Source organism: Podarcis tiliguerta (assembly GCF_965153285.1).
Source record: "Podarcis tiliguerta genome assembly, chromosome: 6".
NCBI classification, from domain to species: Eukaryota; Metazoa; Chordata; class Lepidosauria; order Squamata; family Lacertidae; genus Podarcis; species Podarcis tiliguerta.
In genome coordinates, this window is record NC_139539.1 from 61454452 (window position 1) to 61474010 (window position 19559).

The 19559-nt window shown below is 42.0% G+C and overlaps 2 protein-coding genes across 2 annotated transcripts in view; both read right to left on the reverse strand.

Annotated features, from left to right (window-relative positions):
• RPE65 (retinoid isomerohydrolase RPE65) overlaps positions 1-4139 on the reverse strand; it is a 12241-nt gene extending 8102 nt beyond the window's left edge. Inside the window, exons 1-5 of the mRNA XM_083448320.1 lie at positions 3125-4139; positions 2218-2300; positions 951-1101; positions 141-248; positions 1-43 (exon numbers count right to left, since the gene is read on the reverse strand). The exon at positions 1-43 is cut by the window's left edge and continues 3 nt beyond it. Of these exons, the coding sequence (XP_083304446.1) occupies positions 1-43; positions 141-248; positions 951-1101; positions 2218-2300; positions 3125-3186 (447 nt within the window). The 5' untranslated portion in view covers positions 3187-4139. The remainder of the gene's footprint in view (positions 44-140; positions 249-950; positions 1102-2217; positions 2301-3124) is intronic.
• Positions 4140-5251: 1112 nt separating this feature from the next.
• On the reverse strand, positions 5252-18511 carry DEPDC1 (DEP domain containing 1). The gene is made up of 12 exons (XM_083448314.1): positions 18359-18511; positions 16821-17086; positions 16219-16369; positions 15541-15656; positions 14106-14236; positions 13134-13181; positions 12222-12362; positions 10967-11818; positions 10108-10280; positions 9714-9890; positions 8587-8772; positions 5252-6998 (listed from the first exon to the last, which is right to left on the reverse strand). The coding sequence occupies exons 1-12, from the start codon at positions 18404-18406 to the stop codon at positions 6858-6860; spliced, it is 2430 nt and encodes an 809-aa protein (XP_083304440.1). The 5' UTR covers positions 18407-18511; the 3' UTR covers positions 5252-6857.
• Between the last annotated feature and the right edge of the window lie 1048 nt (positions 18512-19559).

A 19559-nucleotide genomic window follows, 5' to 3' on the forward strand; every position in this document is an offset into this window, starting at 1 on the left:
GGCATTGTCGGTGACCTCCACACCTTGGAAGTATGAAAAAAACCTGCCAAACAGAACCAACAAGGACACTAGATTATTTCTCCTGGTGGGGAAAAAAAGAACATGGCTTCATCCCCTACAATATGCCTTTGTTTCGTCACCTGGAAAATATATTCTTGCATGGATCTGGGTAAGCATAGGTGCCAAATTCTGTAATCACGACTCTTTTCTCGGTCATTGCCCTTACATAGGCATCGGTCCGGATAAACCTATAGAGAAGGAAGAAAGGTTGTTTTGGTCTGGTATGTTGAAATCCTCAGGTCACCCAGGACGAGTGCGCTTCCCATGCCGCCTGTCACATGCCCCAGGGGGGATGGCCTTGGCATGGGAATCAGCTCTTGTCATAGCATCTTGGATTTCTGGAGATGCATGGGAAGGTGATGCAGTTGCTGGGTTGCTGAGAGTAACTGTAGAATGGGCCCTAAGTGGTATGTCACATATCTGCTCAAATGACCCTAACTATATGGATGGAAGTTACAGACATTGTCAAGAAGCGACAAAGGAGTAGCCACCAGAGTGGAGTCCCCGTGCTGTTACCAGCAATGTGTGAAGAAGGATGGAAGTAGAAGAGGCATGGAACAAGTTCTAGAAAAGGCTGGGGTGGAGGTGGGGAGCTATGTGCAGGATGGAGTAAGCCAACCCTAAGCGCCCTTGTTGCCCGAACTCTGGATATTATTAACCCCTGACATTTCAATGTTCACCATGCTATGCAATCCTTAACACTATTGTCCAGAAATCCTGGGAGGCGGATCGCCGACCCCCATTTCATAGAACATAAAATATAGCCAAAATGCATTATTAGCTCTGGAACAGAATGTTTTAAAAATTCAATTTGATTTGGACAAAGGCCTTGCCTTGGGCTTGATTGCTATTGGTGGGGAATGCCGAGTAGTAAAAATGGAGATGCTTACCTCCTGTGATAAGTGACATGCCCCTCCTTGAAGTCAAACTTGTGAAGAAGTGCTTGGCCATCAAACAAATGATAAAATGGTTCTGAGCCAACTTCAAATAAACCCGGCCCGCATCTGAGTAAACTGCCTCTGAGCCAGACTGGAATCCTACCTATTGCAATGATAGCAAAAAGCGCCGTCACATATTTAAGAAATAAAAGGGCCCATGGGAGATGCCAACTGTGTTCGACTAAGAAATCAGGCTGCTAAGCTGTCTCAAGTCTTCCCTTATTCTTTGTATCAATATATTTGTGAGGGGTGAGGGGAGACCTAGCTCCTCAGGGCTGGTCACCCCTCACAGAATCAAATTGACAATGGTGGCAGCTGAGAAAAGAAGACTAAGGTTGGAAAACATGAGGGTGGTAATTTCCCATCTCATCTTCTGCCCCACAGGCTGCCTTCCCAGATGCTGCTGCGAGTGAAGGACAGCATGAGGCCTGGTCCCACCCAACATACGCTCACAGTGTGCCAAGCCAACACAGACAGATTGTAAGGCAGCAGCTGATTTCTGGAAACTATTAAAAAGCAGCAAATTGTCAGTTGCTTGGATAAATATATTTTCCCCTCTGACTGGGCAATGATTGGGAAGGGATAGCAAATTTGGGTTTTCTGCCTCAGGGACCATAACATCTCTGGGGAGGAACATCACAGAGCTTCTCCAAGGCACTACAGATTCTAGCTATTATTTTACTTACATTACATGAGCCCCAAGAATGGGGCTAGATAAATACATTTATTATCCAGCAAAAAGAAAAATTTGACATTCTGTTTAGAAGATGTTTACCAAACTTAGAAGTCTACTTCTGCACTGAAGAAAGCCTCACTGTACAAAGGCCAGAGAGTGGGGAGAGCAAAGTTTTGTTTCGTGGAAGGCGTTTGAAAGAAGGGCATGTCTAGAGATTTGTCGCTTTGTTACAGTATTGAATTTCTATTGCCATGTTCTAGGATTGTCAGGTTAACTTGAATGGCATTTAATTAGTCCAGGTATGCAGCAGGATTTCAGGGCTTGTGACGATTAGGTCAACAATTTCAATTTGTGGATTTTCAGCATGAGGCTATGGAAATGCAATATTTGACTTTAATTAAATAAATTAGTATCACAACAAAGAACACCCAAGGTTTCTTCAACTCTCCCTCTGTATGTCCCCCCCGCCCTATAAAGGTTTGCTCATGAAGGAAAATAGCACACTGGGGCAATCTGGAAAGAAAGCACTAGAAATCCACATACCCGTGACATTAGCAGTTATTGGTGAGGAGAGTTCCTCCACGGTCTCAAAGAGCTTCTTGTATCCACCTGCTGGATGTTCAACTCTGAAGGGTGTTAAGAAAACAAAGGGTGAGCAAGTCCTTCCAACTATTGCATGATGGTTAGAAGAGAGATATACATTTGACATGAATTGTTTTGACCAGCATAAATAGGAGGCAAGGTAACTTGAGATGAAATGTACGATTGTGCCACGCCTCCCCCCCTCCTGATAAAATTGGTAGTGTTTTTAGATAAATGTGGCGATATTCACTTTGTAGAACAGGTTGTGGCCAAGTGAGAGTGCTGAATATATTTCCAGAAAGTGGAATCGGCACAGCATTCCTCCAGCCAAATGCAAGCTTCCCCATGACCAAATCACATTGAACATGGACTGAAGGCACAAGTGCCAGGCATCATGTTCCAGAAACTCTGTGATCCTGCTCTCACCACAGGGTAAACTCTCCTATTCCAATACCCTCCCAACACATGTTGGTCACAATTCAAAGAACTATGCTTGCAATGGATTACGCTTTAACAATGAAAATCACAGAATCAGGAGTCCAGCTTTACTGCTGTTTACTACTGCCCTGCCACAATAATTTGCAGATTCTTGTTAGAATATCATGCATGCCCCATAGGCAGCAGCAGCAGCAGCATGTGAAGACTGACTCTTTGCTTCTGATAAATTTGCTAGCTGCAAGAATCTAGTGACATTATCACTTTACTGGGTTGACATTTAAACTCTATGCAAAGCAAAGCCCAGGGATAGGTACTTACTGGCTGGCCATTTTCTCCCCAGGAAAGGATTTGGACTTCCCTGAGCCAAATGCAGAGTACGGCAGTTGGAGATGTGTGCTGGGTATTTATATGAACATTAGGTCTTACTGACGGGAGCAACAGCTTTATGGAAACATATGAGCCAATCAGCTGGGCCCTGGGGAACAGAAGCATCTTTCACCACTCAAATCCTCCCGAAGCTTTATGAGATTTCACCCCGCTGCTCAAGAGAGGCCTTTGAATGTTTTCCAGAGACCTAAATCCCCATGCAGAAGTGGATTACAATGAAACAAGAAGGGGAAAGAAAGTGGACTATAGTCACACAGCCTGTAACGTGCTCGCTGCTTGGCACAAAACCTTTGCCCCATTACCCAAACCTCCAGCTTGGAGGAACTGGCCCTCGGCACACTGCTGGCTCCAGGAGACTGGACTACACAGGCTGCCAGATGCCCCATTTTATGTAACAGAGAGTCTCTGATGGACACGAGAAGCAGATTGCAGCAGCTGCCAATGGCATCCGTATTTAACCTGTCCTTAAATCCAATCACAGCTGTGTAGGTTACACTTCATTATACACCAAAACAATTTTGTAAAGTTCTGTTTTAAAAGAGGAATCTCTGCCTCCTCCCAAATTAAAAAAAAGGTTTTATTAAAAACACTGCATCTGTATTTGGACAACAGCACAAACACCTTTGTTTGTTATCTGTTCAGTTTTTAGCATCAGAGCAAGCAATGTGTGGCCTCTGAAAGTGCATTAGAAGGTCATGCATGGACTGTAGCCATATAACTTTTACTCAGAGTCGACCCACTGAAATTCTTAGTTCTATGTGATGAACGTTGGTTGGTTTCAACTCCTGGTTTCATTTTCTCAATTTTGGCAGCAAGCGATTTGCCCAGAGCAACCTTTGCCAACCTGATGCATTCAAGATGTTTGGGAGCACAAGTCCCACGGTGGCTGGAGCTGCGAGAAGCTGTAGTCGAAAACAGCTGAAAGGCACCAGGGTTCGGGAAAGGCTGGCTTAGAGACTATAAAAATACACAAATTATCATACTGCATTGGACTAAGGCATGCAGGCTTTGGGGCTATACAGAACTATTAACCATAGCTCTTAGAAATAGACTATTGTATTTATGGGAATAGTACAAGTTAAAGCAGATTGTTACTCTCTCAAACATTGCGAGCATTGTGCCTGTGTTGCAAAACACACATGGTTTCTTAATAGGTATCAGAGAAGAGAATATTACCAAACAAATCTTTAATTCCCAGTAATCGTTTTTCTTGTGCAATTAAGCTGCAAAGGCTACATTCTTATAGGTGTCTAAGCTTTGCTTATATGGAACTATAAAGTGTGGTAGGTCTGCCATAAAGAATATGACTTGAAAGCGTAAAGGTCTCAGATAAAACATACCTGAAAATTATTTTCGTTGTTCCCGTTTGCCTTCCTATGTTATTTTCCAAAAAGACTTTGAAGCCAATTCTGTGAAACACTGTTCTAACCTTGAAGAAATGCTCAGTAGGGCTGAAAACATTAGTTAGCTGCTGTATGATGGCTCTTGCAACTTAATTAACATTAATTAAATTTGGCGGAAGTGAATGAATCTCTGATACAAAAGGCACTGAAGGCATGAGTTGCAAGTGTAGCCAAAGGCTATAAAATGCTAGGGATCATGAGGAGAGGATGGGAATGGGCATATTAAATTATCAGGAATACTGGCACATTCCATAGGAAATATCTGTCACACATAAAAAGATAGAAATAGTGGCTTAGAAGGATTGACAGGCTCAGGGCTAAGAGTCAGCATTAAGAAAAAAAGGGATAAACCTATCAAACTTTCACATGGAAATGAAGGTATCTAAAAACCCAGTATGATAGCTACAGCCAATGTGTGATGAAAAATAACCCACGTCAGAAAAGACTCAGAATAAGCAGGTTACCTCACAATTATTGCAATAACTCAGAGCATCTTTGGTTTTTAGAACTGCCCCATAATAAATTATGCTGTTACAATTTGGGGCCTTCCATTTACCACGGCAGCCTTTAAACATTGCTCATACTACGATAATCTACATTCAGTGTTAAGCGTCAGAAAAGGTACTCCATATAGTCTTCCATTTGCTATGATATTTAACTCCTTAAGTGCAATTCTGCATTTAGTTCCTAAACTTGCAGGTCCTTTCGCTGCAATTCAGTTTCAATGCACTTTCTGAAATACCCTTCCAAACAAAACACAAATAGAGTACCAACATAATGTCATTTTATTCAACAAGCTTCCTCTGACAGATATTTTAAAAATATAAAATCAATTAAATATTGATAGATACATGCTGTAAACACAAAACATTTACAACAGATAAACATAAAAAGAAAAGGAGAGGTGAAAAGAATCTGGGCAGTGTAGTCTTACTACAACACAGAATGGATTGGATCCAGAGTAACGTTAGTTCCACTTAGGTCCCACTTAAATTATATTAGTGATGACTTAAGATTTCCCCTGAAAACTAGTTGAATTTAACCCTTGCCGAAGGCCGGCGGGGAAAGGGGGATAGGATGGAAGTGTGCCTTTTCCACTGGAGAAGTGCTCTGCTGACTGGACATCCCATCTCCCTAAGAGGCCCCTCTAAGCCCCCAGGAGCCATGGAAGCAGTACGGCCATTGTTTTTCCCATTTGTGGTGGGATCAACTGGGGGTGACCTTTGATCTACTGCATTCAACCCCCTTCACTTGTACAGTCAACATACTGGGCTACCTACTGATGCTGGCCTGAACCTGCCACAATTAATTTCCCTCCCATTGAAACAGGCGGGATAAAAGGTTTTAAAAACAAAACCAAGCCTGTCAGTATGGAAGGGTGATGGTAGCAACACCTTCCAACTCCCAACAGGGCCAGAGCAAGCTGGTAGGGATTTGGAAGTGGAGATTGCCTGCTACGTAACTCTCCATCTCATCCCGCTTAGGATTGCTCTTCTCGCATGGATCCAATTTACTGGCCTAAATGGAAAGAAAGAGAACCAAGACAGCATGGGAAGAAAAACCCAACACAAGTAATGGGACCAGTGACCCATTAACCACGTATTTCCAAATATTCCAGGACTGCAAATGTGACACACTTCGAACCATTGAAAGCAAGGCTTTTAATTACTTCTTTATGGCTGTTGAAGCCTTTTTCCATGAAAGGCTGGATTTGTGCAAAGATGATCAGCTTTCCATCACTCTCTTCCGTTTAACACTGTGACACATGTTCCATGCCTCCTTGTTCTCCTGCCTCTTCTTGGTCGACAGTGGACCATGCAAAGTTTCAAGACAACAGACGACCAACATACACGGTAAGTGCAAATTGAAAAGTAAAAGCTGTCGAATCAAGTTGCTTGCAAACCTATTGCTTTCACTCAAAAAATAATAATAAATCCTCTACTTTTCTACTTACAATTTCTAAATAAAAATAAAAATGCAGTACTTCTTGAAAATTAACACAAACACCAGCTTACTGAGGTAAACGTATGCCCCATTTCTTGGAATGGGTTATAGCATGCATTCTCAATTCTACCAACTCCACCATTTCTTTCTTTTTGGCTATTGGTATCTGTACATTTTTGGTTACCCTTCATTTCACCCAACTCCACTCACACACAAATATTATCTATTTACATTGGTTGGTTTCTTTTGTAAACATCAATGGCGTCATTTCCAGACTTTAGGTATGACAAGGGAACCCTGGGGCCCAACCTATTTTAGCACAGTTCAACAAATTCACATTTTTGTATACTCGCTCACTTAAATGTGGCTAATATTTGTTTTCCAAGCAAAATGGCTTTACAAACATCAGATTCGTCAAAAGACATAAAATTAACTTCTCAGGGTACGAAGCTTTGGCTTTCGCAGGCTGAGCATTGGCTGCTTAATTGTGGGCCTGTCTTCAAACAGGATGGCTTCACTTTCTGTGGTTGGAAATCTGTTTCGATAGATCTTGGGATACTCTTTCTGAAACTGAGGAACAAGATGCCATGTTAGTCATACTGAAGTTACAAAAAACGAACACAGTGCTACAACCAAGTAATAACTCTTATAAAGACAGTCAGGGGTGAGCAGGGAGGTGGCCAAGTTTGTTTTATTTTCTATTTATTTTATTTATTCAATTTTAACATTCTACTTTGCTACAAAATACTGGCTTAAGACTTCTTGCTATCCAGAATGAAACAATTCTTTCACTGGCAACCAGCTAGCTACATAGTAGGAACTTTAAAATGCCATGATGTCCTTTTGGCTGAATTTAAGAAACAATTCAAGCCCAACAAAGTCTCCATTACTACAAGAGAGTACAGAGAAAAGTAACAACAACTTGGTGATTTAAAAGCTGCTTGCTTTAGAGCTGGACTCCAGTCATAAGACTTAAAAAGTTCTGGGACAAGTACAATTTTGTGTAGGGGGTTTGTCCAGGAAAAAAACAAACAAACTCAAAGGTTTCTGCAGAACAGAAATCCTCTGTATTAAGCTTCCAAAGATATTGTACTTTACCCAAAAGTAGATTACAGTGAATTGTGTGTCAGGTGACCTTGAATAAACCAAACTAAACACTTACTGAGGGGGGAGGGGAACCCCTACTTATTCAACCTAGCATGCACTTTTTCATAACAATTGCAGGGGTGTTATGTGTCATTTTAGAGTACTAGTAATATCAAAGCAGAGACCAATTGCAAAAACAGCATGTCCACCATTAACCCTTTAAGCCTGAAATCCTTTGAAGACTAATTGGAGAGCAAATCATTTTGGACAGTGGCATTTATTTCCAAGCCAACATGCATAGGATTCGGCTGGTGAAGGAGGGATAAATCTCTACTGCAGACTTGCTCTTGATCCATTAAAAAAACCAAAAGAATCCCCACCACCACACACCCCTAGTTTGCAAAACGCATTGCCATTCAGCCAGACATCTTGAGGTGGGCTAGATATGATTCTGCATGCTGTAGCCAGGGATTTCAATCCCATAAAAGAATGCCATGTCCTCCCATTATGGAGTTACAACACATTCGTATTTGCACTGGCAAAGCAGCTGGCACAACGAACACTGTAGCACTAGAAAGTCCCTGTTCATCACAGCTGGGATGGGGGCGAATTTTGGAGGTCGAGCAGAGCAGCCACCTACACCTCAGCAGACGTTCTGGTGTACCATAGGGACATCTGCTTAACACAGATAAGTGCCTAAGCAGAATGCTAATTAGCAGCAAGATTAAAGTAGCAACCTGGGCCAGAGCTGTTATATCTTTGCCCGACTTGCCAGACCTAAGGTGCCACCTTAACCTTTGCGGTACAAGCCTTGTTTTCACCACTACAGCAGAAGAGGCAGCAGTGATGGGGCTGTAGCAGGCTTCAGAAACAGATGCAGCTTTTTTAAAAGGAAAAAGAAAAGATGCCGCTGAACAGATCCCTTTGTTCTTCACACTGCAAGCACCCATTTCCAGGCAGACAATTTTCATCTAAATGAGATTGCCAGAGGCAACTTAACTGTCAGTTCTGAAAACTAAATGGCTACCTGCTTCACAAATAATGTTGATGCAGGTTTAACATCTTCTGTTACCTGCTTAAGCTTCTTCTTCTTGTCTTTCACACTTAATTTTCTGTCCTTAATGATGCTTTCCAGAAGCTCAGCAACTGCTGCCTGAGAGGTGAAAATCTTTTGTGCATCAAATTCCTGAGAAGTTATCCTCTCGCAGTAGGAGTAAGTTGGAAATATGGTGCTCAGTTCTTCCCCTAGGCACTCCATCTGCAAACAAAGATAATGTCAAGTTCCAGGCATTTTACACAGAGCTGGTTTAGTGCATCTGTTAAACAGCAAGCGCTCTCAATCCGACGCTCCCAGTTCCAATCTAAGCCAGGGATGCACTGAATGGGTTTCAAACCAGTATTCTCTCAGCCCTCTCTCTATCTGTCATATGTGGATGATGATGATAATACTGACCTACTTACAGAGGCTGAAACTCCCAAAGGGTAAGATACCAATGAACAATGGAATCAAAGTATGATAAAAATATGACCCAATTTTCTGAAACCACAGAAGTACCCAGGGCCATTGGACTGAGAGTTATAGTGCAGAGAACAGTTATAGTATGAAGTAACATAATGAAAATTTGATTCCTGTCAATTAATAATCAGGTCTGGAAGTCCACGGAATTCCCTGAAGACCAAACTGAGTACAGTGGTCCCTTGGTTGTAGAACAGCTTGGCTCCCAAACGCTGCAAACCTGGAAGTAAGTGTTCTGGTTTGTGAACATTTTTCGGCAGCTGAACATCCGACGCGGCTTCCTCGGCTGCTGACTGAATGCAGGAAGCTCCTGCAGCCAATCGGAAGCTGCGTCTTGGTTTTCGAACGGTTCCAGGAGTCGAATGGATTCTCAGAATGGATTAAGTTTGACAACTTAATAGCCAAAATGCAACCGAACGATTTCTACAGAATCTTCGCCAGGAGCCAAACTATTATAATTGCCTGAAGATGTGGGAATAATAGTACCTCATGGATGCAAAACATCCTAAAGTTTAAGGGGCAAGAAATGTCAAGTTCTGCATTTTAAGTAGGAGCCTTAAATAGGTAACTTAGACGAATGTGTCCCAAGATCCAGGTTGACAGCAAGCTCAGGAGTTAAGATCTCTGACTCATAAGTTTTTTTGTTTGAAACATGAAAGGCATGCTTCAACCTTTTCCCTCACCTGAGTAGTTTTTAAAATTTCTAAGTGTTCTTGTACGGCCACTTGTAAATAAATCGGGACTTCCAGAATTTCTTGGTGATGATCCATTAGAAAGGAAACTAATCTTATGGCAAGCAACTCATCAAGATCGACTTCTTCTTCACAACACAATATACATCGAGAAAATGTCTGTATCATCTGAAAACATTTAAACAAACTGGTTAGGAAACAAAAGAATTGTACCGAATATTGTGGCAATTCTTTGGGAAGGAATGTGGTATCATGTTCCTTCCCAAGAAATATCCCTTTAACGGTAATGATGGCACAGAAGGGAAGACTGATAACACTGGAAGCCTAAAATTTCAGTTGTACAATGGAACAACTTAAGAAAAAATTGGAAAGCAAGGCATCTTACCAAAGACCTGGTGCCCACTGCATCATGAAGTCGTGGCATATCAACATTTTCACATATTCGAGAGATCATGCGCATCAAGAGTTGAAGTTTTCTGCGATTTGCTGGAGGAAGCAATAAGCAGCAGATCTGCAGTGCTTCAATAGCAACTCTTTCTAAATGAGATTGGAGCATCTCTAGCAAATTAAAAATTGGGGACAGACATTATTCTCGGTAACTGTATCAAAAGCAGAATTAGCAATTCTGCACGTTAATTTCCCCGCATAACACAAAGTAATAGTTTTACGGTAATTGATTCTACTTCAGTTAAGAAGTTAGTTATGTGCTCTATCCTAGACTTTTGTGCTAAGATCCTGAAGTCGCTTCATTTTGCTCCAGCAATACAGGTGAAGAGCAAATGAAAACGAAACGTTATTATTTTAACACCGAAGTGTGCTAAAGTCCAATTACATAAAAACTTCTAGTTGGTTGTTTAGAAGTTTAGAGACTAGATGAATGATTTAGCAGTCCGTGCCCAGCAGCAGCTTCTCTCTTTTCTCTATACATTGTTTGGAAGAGTTGCCCAGTAGCCACGCGGGTTACAAATATGCCGAATTACACAAATATAACAGCATTGACAGAAGAGCACACACACTTGGCATTAGCATGCACTACAGAAAATACTGATGCTTGCATGGCAAAATATTAGTTTTTTTAAATTACTGAACCTCAAAGGCCCTAGGAACCGTTTTGACAAATCTTGTTGAATACGTTTAGTCATTTAAAACCTTGGGGTTTGTGCAAAGAAAAAAAAAAGGGCAGAAAAACAAACTAGTTAGTAAATATAAATAAATAAATCCCATGCTCAGGAAAGCAATCTTACTTGTGCCAGTCAACATAAGGGTGCTGGGGGGAAGCGTGTTTTCTGAAAGTTGTGTTGCACTTTTGCAGAGTCTTTTACTGATGGCCATATCAGAATTCCCAGGTTTATTTCCTATTTTAGTAACCAGTGTAGTGGTGCTTTGGGTTTTTTGGCCCAGATGGCCCAAAGGATGTGGTTCCACCGTGATCTCTGCAACTGGAACATGGGCACTACACCAGCTAGAGCTCCTATTTCCACGTAAACTACGAGATCTGCAAAGTTGCTTTGATTTGTAGTTACCACTAGATAGCTCTTGGTCTGGAATACTTGCTGTGGAAACTGTCTTGAAGCCACAGGTTTGTTTTGGGCCAGCGTCATCTGAACAAAGATCCAAGCAACAATCTGGATTACGTGCAGAGTGAAACAGCTGGTCTCCATTACTTGCGAACGGTATATGAACTCCAGTTTCAGAAAGTGTTTTTAGTCCGTCTTTACTACACTTGCCTGAGGCGGTATCTGCAATTCCCTCCAAAGAGTAACACCTCGCCTTAATTTTGAGAGGCACAGCTTGTTCATTTTTCAGTCTTGAAAGGTCCTGACAACTCCCACCTGCTAGTTCATGAACGGTGGCATGTTCACAAGGCACACTATCATGCTGCAACTTTTTATCATGTCCCTTTTCAGCTGTACACTTTACAGAAACTGTTTTGGAAGCCTCAGCTTTGTCCTTTTCGCCAGTCTTGAGCAAACTTAGCAGAAGGCATTCGGTTGACTTGAAAGAGTTTAAGGGTGGAGTTTTTGAAAGAGTCAAGTCATTCCGCGCGCTAGATTTCCCACTGGATCTATTTGGAACTGCGATGTAGCCACACAAAACTATCAGAAAATGAAATACAAGTTCAGATGCAGGCGATGTGACAGGGCAACAAGACAAGCAACGCAAGTCAGAAAAGTTAAGTCAGAAATGTTAGTCATGTTGGAGAGAACACTTTCTCAGTCAGAGGGTATTCAAAAACATAAGTGCAACAGATAGCTCAGATATGCAAGACTAAGGACACATAACAAGCCAGTCTGTGTTCAGCATTCAGTGCAAAGACTAAGAACAGAAAACCAAGTTGTTAAGATTTATAATGAATTACTTGTCATATTAAGGCAGCCAGAGTTCACTCTGAAAATCTAAGATACACCAAGTGATTTCGCTCAGATACATGGCGTCTTAGTCCATCTTCTCAAATGCCCATTAAAGTTTGGGGGGCCTCAGAACTAGAGGAATACGTACCCAGTATATTCACAAATAACTCATAGTACTGAAATGTAAGCAAAGGTTCGGGAAGACTAAGAAAATAGTCGGCAACTGTTTTGAATACATCCCGTTCAAAGCCCATGTACATTGGCTGGCTCGTGCCATTGCTTCTAGGCCCTAAAATACAAAAGGAAATAAATCTCAGTAACATTGAACTTGACTCTTCAAATATTTACAGCATGAAACAGCACAAAGAGCTGTGTGTGTGTGTGTGTGTGTGTGTGTGAGAGAGAGAGAGAGAGAGAGAGAGAGAGAGATATCTTATGGCGCAGAGGACTCCAACCCCCTTTATGGTAGGGGTTAGCAGGCAGGATCTCCAGCAGTAGAAAGCTCAGAAACAGGCATTCTGAAAGGGGAGCCAGCCTAGGATTGGGCCCAATTGCTGCAGCTGGTACAGGGATGGGGTACCTCCTCCCCCCATTCTGTATTCGGTGAGTGGCTGGTGTGTGGATGTGGCAGCCCCTCTGCTGCTCTGAAAAGCCCTGACGGCAGGAGTTAGGATTTCGGCCATAACCATCATTATACATAATAATGCAAATGGAATTATCTTCCTGAATGGCAAAAATAAAGTTAGTTAGTTATTCTGGCTGGAGTATGGTGGTGGATGGACCCCTGACAAGACGTAACACAGCAATTCATTTAAGAACTGCCATTGTACAGATCAGGCACAAATTTGTGGTGCATTTATGGAATTACAGTGTTACTATTTTGCTCTTTTTTTTGGCCTTAATTTCACTTATCTCATAAAATATTCTAAAAATCAGATTATTGGAAGCCGAGAATAAATAAGAGCCCAGCAGATGTCACCAATATAGTATTGGTATTTCTATTCTGTTTTCCATTTCTATTTCAGCACCTGACATTTCAAACAATGTGTGTCTAACTTACAGTTTGCCAAGCACTTCATAGCTGACAGTACCCAGTGAGGGAGGTCTTCTGCAAGGAAGGGGGTAGAGGAAGGAAGAGACAAATTGACCAGTTCCCATTATTATTCTTAAGAGAAGACTTCACATATTCTTTCTATTTGTCCTGTTTCATCCATCATCTAAGGGCATATTCTGGAAGATATAACATCTCACTTTAACCCTCATGCTACCCATGAGACATAGCTGGGAATTAAAACAAGAGTTACCAGCTGCTCAAGGTCACATTCTGAAAAAGCTTCATGGTTAATTTTCTAGTCACTGCATCACACTAGCTTACCCTTAACTGACATAACCGGTTTTAAAACATGTAGTTTGAGAAGAAGCAAAAGTTCTAGACTTCCCCTTTGCTCTTTCTTCCCTTGTGCTGGGTTGTGATAATGAAGCATATTTACAATGAAGTTCTGTTGAAATCATTATTATTGCATTTATCACCCGCCTTTCACTAGCACATCCCAGGGTGGGTTACAATTAAAAACTTGAAACAGTTAAAACAGATCACAATCACACAAAACAGGGGGCGGGGCTCTGAACACAAACGTCTCAGGTGTCAAAGGTCAGGCACATCTTCAAAATTCACTGAAAGCGGAATAGTGAAAAAGCCAGGCACCGCCCCCCCGCGGAGGAAATTCCACAACTTAGGGCTTCCACAGAGAATGCCCTTTCCCAGGGTACCCCGGAAACCTCTGAGGGAGGGGAAACTACCAAGAGAGCCCCCTCTGCTGATCTTAGCATCTGGGAGGGCCTGTAGGAAAGGAGGCAGATATCTTTCTAATTACTGAGGGCTTAATTAATTAATTAATTAATTAACAGATTTTAATTATTAGATTTTAATGCCAATGTTAAATTACCAGACAGGAGAAATGCTGCACTTTCTGTAATATTTGAAGGGGGGTGGGGTGGAAATCAGGTTTTCAAATAATTGTACAGGACTTGCCTGATTTGTCTTGCAGAAGAACAACGCCACGTTTACTTGTATTAGTCATGTTGTATATTATGTACCGAGGAACTACTTGTGCAGGGTGCAATACTTTGTTGAGTGATGGCATGCCTAAAATAGTTTGCAAACTGCAAGGAGGAAAAAAACACAACACCAGATAATTCCAGAACTGAGCACATCACTTTGGGGGGTCTCTAAAGAAAACAGGCTTGCAAAAGGATTCAATATATATTGATGTTCAAACATCTCTGAAATGATAAGCATATCGTTTTACTGTGTTCTTAATGTTACTGCCTGCAAATCAAAACCAAGCTTTCATGAAAACTTCACCACTGGGTGATCACAGTAAATAAATCATAGTATAGGGGAAGAGGGGTGGCCATGTAAATCCACTTTAGTGCCTAGTTCGAAATGAATTTTCCTGTGGTGTCTAAAGCATCATAATAAGCAAGGATAAATCTGTTAAGCGCAGACAGGTAAAGGACAAGGACACTAGAGACCGGGCATCTTCAAAAGTCCAACAGAAGTTCCATGAAGTATCACAGAAGCCGTGTTCATAAGTAAAGCTTAACTATGATTTACCACTATTTGCATGAGCTGCTGTGAGTTTTGGGCTCACACACTCTTCCCTCTGCTCATTATCAGCTATGCAGCCAGGAGGAGTTTGGCTGAGTTTAGTTTTGGTTTTCACAAAACCTGGCTTGGTATTACATATGAACCAGAGATGGAGTAAAGCAAACTTTAGTTAGTTAAACAAGCTATCTTCATTACCCATTAAAAATAGGTTTTAAAAGAAATTAACCAGAGGAGCTTATCATTAAAATATAAACAGGGCCAGAGACAAAGCACACACATTCTTCCCTAGAAGAAATAACTCTTCTTCCCAGCTTAAGCTACTACAATAATCCATGCACTTTTTATGTTTTAGCAGGACTAGTGCTCTTTAGAAATGCTAATATTTTAATTCAATTTGGTGTATAAGCTTGCTAAGCTCAAAGTTTCCAGTACAGTGGTACCTTGGAAGTCAAATGGAATCCGTTCCGGAAGTCCGTTTGACTTCCAAAACATTTGATAACCAAGGCGCAGCTTCCAATTGGCTGCAGGAAACTCCTGTAGCTAATCGGAAGCTGCGTCAGATGTTTGGTTTCCAAAGAATGTTCGAAAACCGGAACAATCACTTCTGGTTTTCAATCGTTCGGGAGCTGAAACGTTTGACTCCCAAGGCATTTGAAAAACCAAGGTACGACTGTACTCAAAATGCTCTGCCAGCAATAAAGTATACAACTTAAAAGGAGGCTTCTCCCAACAGAATGCTTTAAGAGCCTCAGCTGACCATCAGGACACTACAATGATCATTGCCCAAGAAGTTAACGATTCTATCCTTAGGCACATTGGGAAATGAGAGGAGTGAAGAAGACCATTTGTCACTCACTGTATCACAACCGTGTTTCTCCAAACTTCGTCTATGTCTGCTTGGGTTATTTGTCTGATGCACGTATTTTTCCTGTCCTCTTCCATCATTTCACTTTTCACATTTTCTGTGTTCTCCTACAAAGCAGCCATAATAAAAGGCATTATAAATATGTATCGTCAAGACTTTTACTCAAGAGTTGGGAGAGTCATACTGTCTCATAACAACCGTTCTCCACCCCCATCCTTCCAGGAGTCTGGAAGCCAGAAGACCGCTAATGGATGTTCCCACAATTGCTCATCAGTTAGCTGTTCCCACAATGTTTACAGCAATCCTGCAACACCATAACGTAGTAGTGGGCAACTTGTAGCTTTCCCATATGCTGTTGGACTACCGTGTTCATCAGCTCCAGCCAGCATGGTCATTGGTCTGGAGTTGGGTTCAAATTCCCACTCAGCCATGAAGCTCACTGGGTGACCTTGGGTCAGTTGCCATCTCTTAGCTTAGCCTACATCACAGGGTTGTTGTGAGGATAAAATGGAGAAGAGGGGAACCATGTATGCTGCTACACTGAGCTCCTTGGAGAAAGATAGAAATCTAATAAATAAATACTCAGAAGCAGGTCTGTGTTCCATGGGTTTACTCCCAGGTAAGTGTGCATAATGAGTCATAGAATCAGAGTCAGAAATAACCTATTACCTTACATTCCCGGAATTCATATTTTTTGGGTGTTCTTCTGGAGAAATGTGGTAACTTAAATGTCTTTTCTGTCTGTTTAGAAATATTATCTGTGCTCTCACTCAACGGATACCGACGTGGCAGAATTTTCACTGGGGAAACTGAAGGAAACCTGTAATTTTAAAACACAAAAGCTCAACATTGAACAGTAGCGTCACAGACTATTTTGAAACACAGTTTGCATTTCAAAGTATTTGGGAAAGTGTTCATCACTCAAAAACATTTACAGTATAAAAGTCAACAATTTTCATTAAGGTAATGGATACATGTCACATACAAGTACTGAAACGTAGGAAGATGATGAATTCTTTCGTTGTATGAACAGGATAAAGTAAGCCCAGTTTCCCAAGCAGTTTGGCACAAGCCTAGTGCATATTATATCATACTACTAGATGCTGATCTTATGTTACAGCTAATTTTCAATTCCATGTTACTCAAAGGTGGAAACTGAATAAATTAAAACCTCATTATTTTTGGTAGTAACACATGAAACAGGGGAAATCAAAAGGACTTTTGCATCCAGTCAACCCATTTTCCCAAGTTCTATCAATATGGTATATTACCTGAACAAGTTATGGTTGTCATCTAGATTCTCTGAGCCCCATCTTCCTTTTATATCCTCTATCACATGATTTTTGAGAAATTTCCTTAACAGCTGAAGAGTTTGCTGCCTAGTAACTTCTGGACCAAAATTACTGTTATTCTTCAGTAATTCATGAAGCCAGTCGATTGCTTCTGTTGCAGTAAAACAATTCCCATATTTTTTGAAGTGTTGCCTGTGTTTCCTTCGTGGCATTTCTGCCCGAAAATATTTAGTAACTTCATTCCACTACAAGGCAGAAGTGAAATTTAGGTTTTAAAAATCAAGAAGAATAAGCTAAGCAGAAGCTGCAGTCTGGAATTGGTAATGAAACGATAAGTTATCCATCACATAATGCACCAACGCCCAAATATACCACAAACCCTGTGCTCTTTATCAAGGAATTAATGCATGTCAGAATCCTCATTTCAGCCCTAATGACAATTGAAAATGTAGTAACATTCCTCCTTAGCTAGAAGGGTATTAACAAAGGGCTGATTACACATGGCAGTGCTGTGAAGTGTGGAATCTGCAGGTGTGCAAAGGAGGAGTCATATGATCACTCCACGGCTTCCTCAATATAGGCAAATGTTTTGTCCTGCCACCACGAATCACATATTCATTAACCACTAAACATATTCAAGGCCCCTTAAGAGCAGTTAGCACCTGTCAATGCATACTTACAGGTGTTAATCCACAGATTCTAACGTGGAGTAGTAACCACTTTGTGTATGATGTTAAACACGCACTTCTAGGCAAAAGGGCAAACCAAATTAAAAATACCAGCTTCACCAGTGTGGAACTGGATAATTTTCTAAACATCTTTCGTGGCCCTAAATAGAAACCACTTCTGGGTAGTGCTGCATGTAGCAATCACACATGGAGGACTTTACACCCCATGTCCACGGGGAATCAATAAACTGTGACCCTCCATATCCTATTGGACTACAACTCCCATTATCCCCGACCACTTGTCATGCTGGCTGGGACCGCACAATCCAATATCATCTGGGGGACCACAATTTCCCCATCCCTGGTGTCCTTGGGCAAAGAAGCCAGTTGCTGCTTACTAGCATGTGGACAAGGAAGAGAAAAACCTCTGCATGCCATGACGGTAGCGTGCAAAAAGAAATTAAAATAAACCACATCCCTGATGGCTTTTATACTGGTAGAACCCCACCCCACAAACTGCCCCCCACCCCCTGCCCAGTCTGAAGTTTTTCTCTATTTTCTTTGGGTTTAATTTTGTTTCATTGTGTGTTTTTTATTGGTTTCAAGCACCAGGAAAGGATGGGGGGGGGGGGGAGAGAGAAGCTCTTTCGGGGCCCCAAAAGGCAACCTTAAAAAAAGAAAAAGTTCTTATTAAAGAACAAAACAGACACGAAGACAAGCAGACACGCGAACTGTGTCACGTGTGAAGCCGCCCCAACCGCGCACTCCGGACTTGCTAGCTAATGCGCCGCTCTGCATTCATCGCCCCGGGGCGAGTCCCTCCCTTGCCGCTTTCTCCGCCCCGCTTACTAGCTTGGTGGCTCGGTAGGGACCCGGAGACACCACCCGGCCCTCCATAGCGCGCCAGGACCGAGCGAGCCGAAGGCGATGGCGAGCGACGCCAAGCAGGAGGGCAACTGCTACCGGACGGTTTGAACGGCGCCCCGGAGCCTCTGATTGGAGGAGCACGAGGTCATGTGACGCGCGTGCACGCACGCGAAGGGCGGAAGGAAGGTGTGTTCTCACCAGGAAAAGAGGCAGGAGGTGGTTAATGGGCGCAGTTCCCGATTTTTCCCCTGTCAAGGAGGACTAGATAGCATTATAGGGCGGACGCGGGTGGAGTTTATCGGCCGATTTGTACAAGGGAGGGAAAATCGGGCGTGCTGAACTGGGGGATAGGGTGGGGTGGAGAGAGATTATGGAGCTTTTTTCCACCGTCTCTCTTAAGTTCCAGCGGCCAGGGATCGATTCTGTTTGCATGCCGCCTTTCCATCGTTAAAGCCATTCTCAAGGGCGGCTTGCAACCTGAAAAATAAAATTGCACAACTACAAACGTAGCAAAAAAGGTCATAAACAATAAATAAAACATCAAAAAGTAAACAAACAAGCAAATGGGGAAAAATCCACATAAAGAATAAGACCTAAGATAAAAATGCAAAAAAGAGAGAATCAGTAGCAGCAGCAGCAACAAGCACACACACACACAAAGTAACACTGGCACAAAACCCCACACATACAATACATTAAGTAGAAGAATAGAAACATAAGCACCCACCCACCCACCCCTCTCCCTGTTCCCCCTCTTTTCTTCATAACCTAACATTGTATGCATCATTAATGTCTCTTAACAAATGCAAGTGAATTGTAGAAATCATAACTTGAGAGACATCACACTGTTTTTGTATACTTAAGAAATTTCAATAAAAAACATAAAAAACACCTCCCACCAAGGCAATGCCCTAACCCAAGAACCTGCTGAACAGCCTCAGCTTTTGTAGCTGGAGTCAGTCAAGGCCCCACCCTCCCAAACCAGGTGGAAAAGGCTAGCGAAGTACTGTAAGGAGCAGGTCTTCCAGGACTCAGGCAATCCAGGATTGTTTCTCTGTGTGTACGTTCAGTTTATACAAAGAGTCAAGTGCCTTCTGCTGTGGAAATGTCCCCCTGATGCCATAGGTGGGTTTGCTTTTTATTCTAGGGTTCATTGGTTGAACTTCCGGGTTCGCTCACCTTC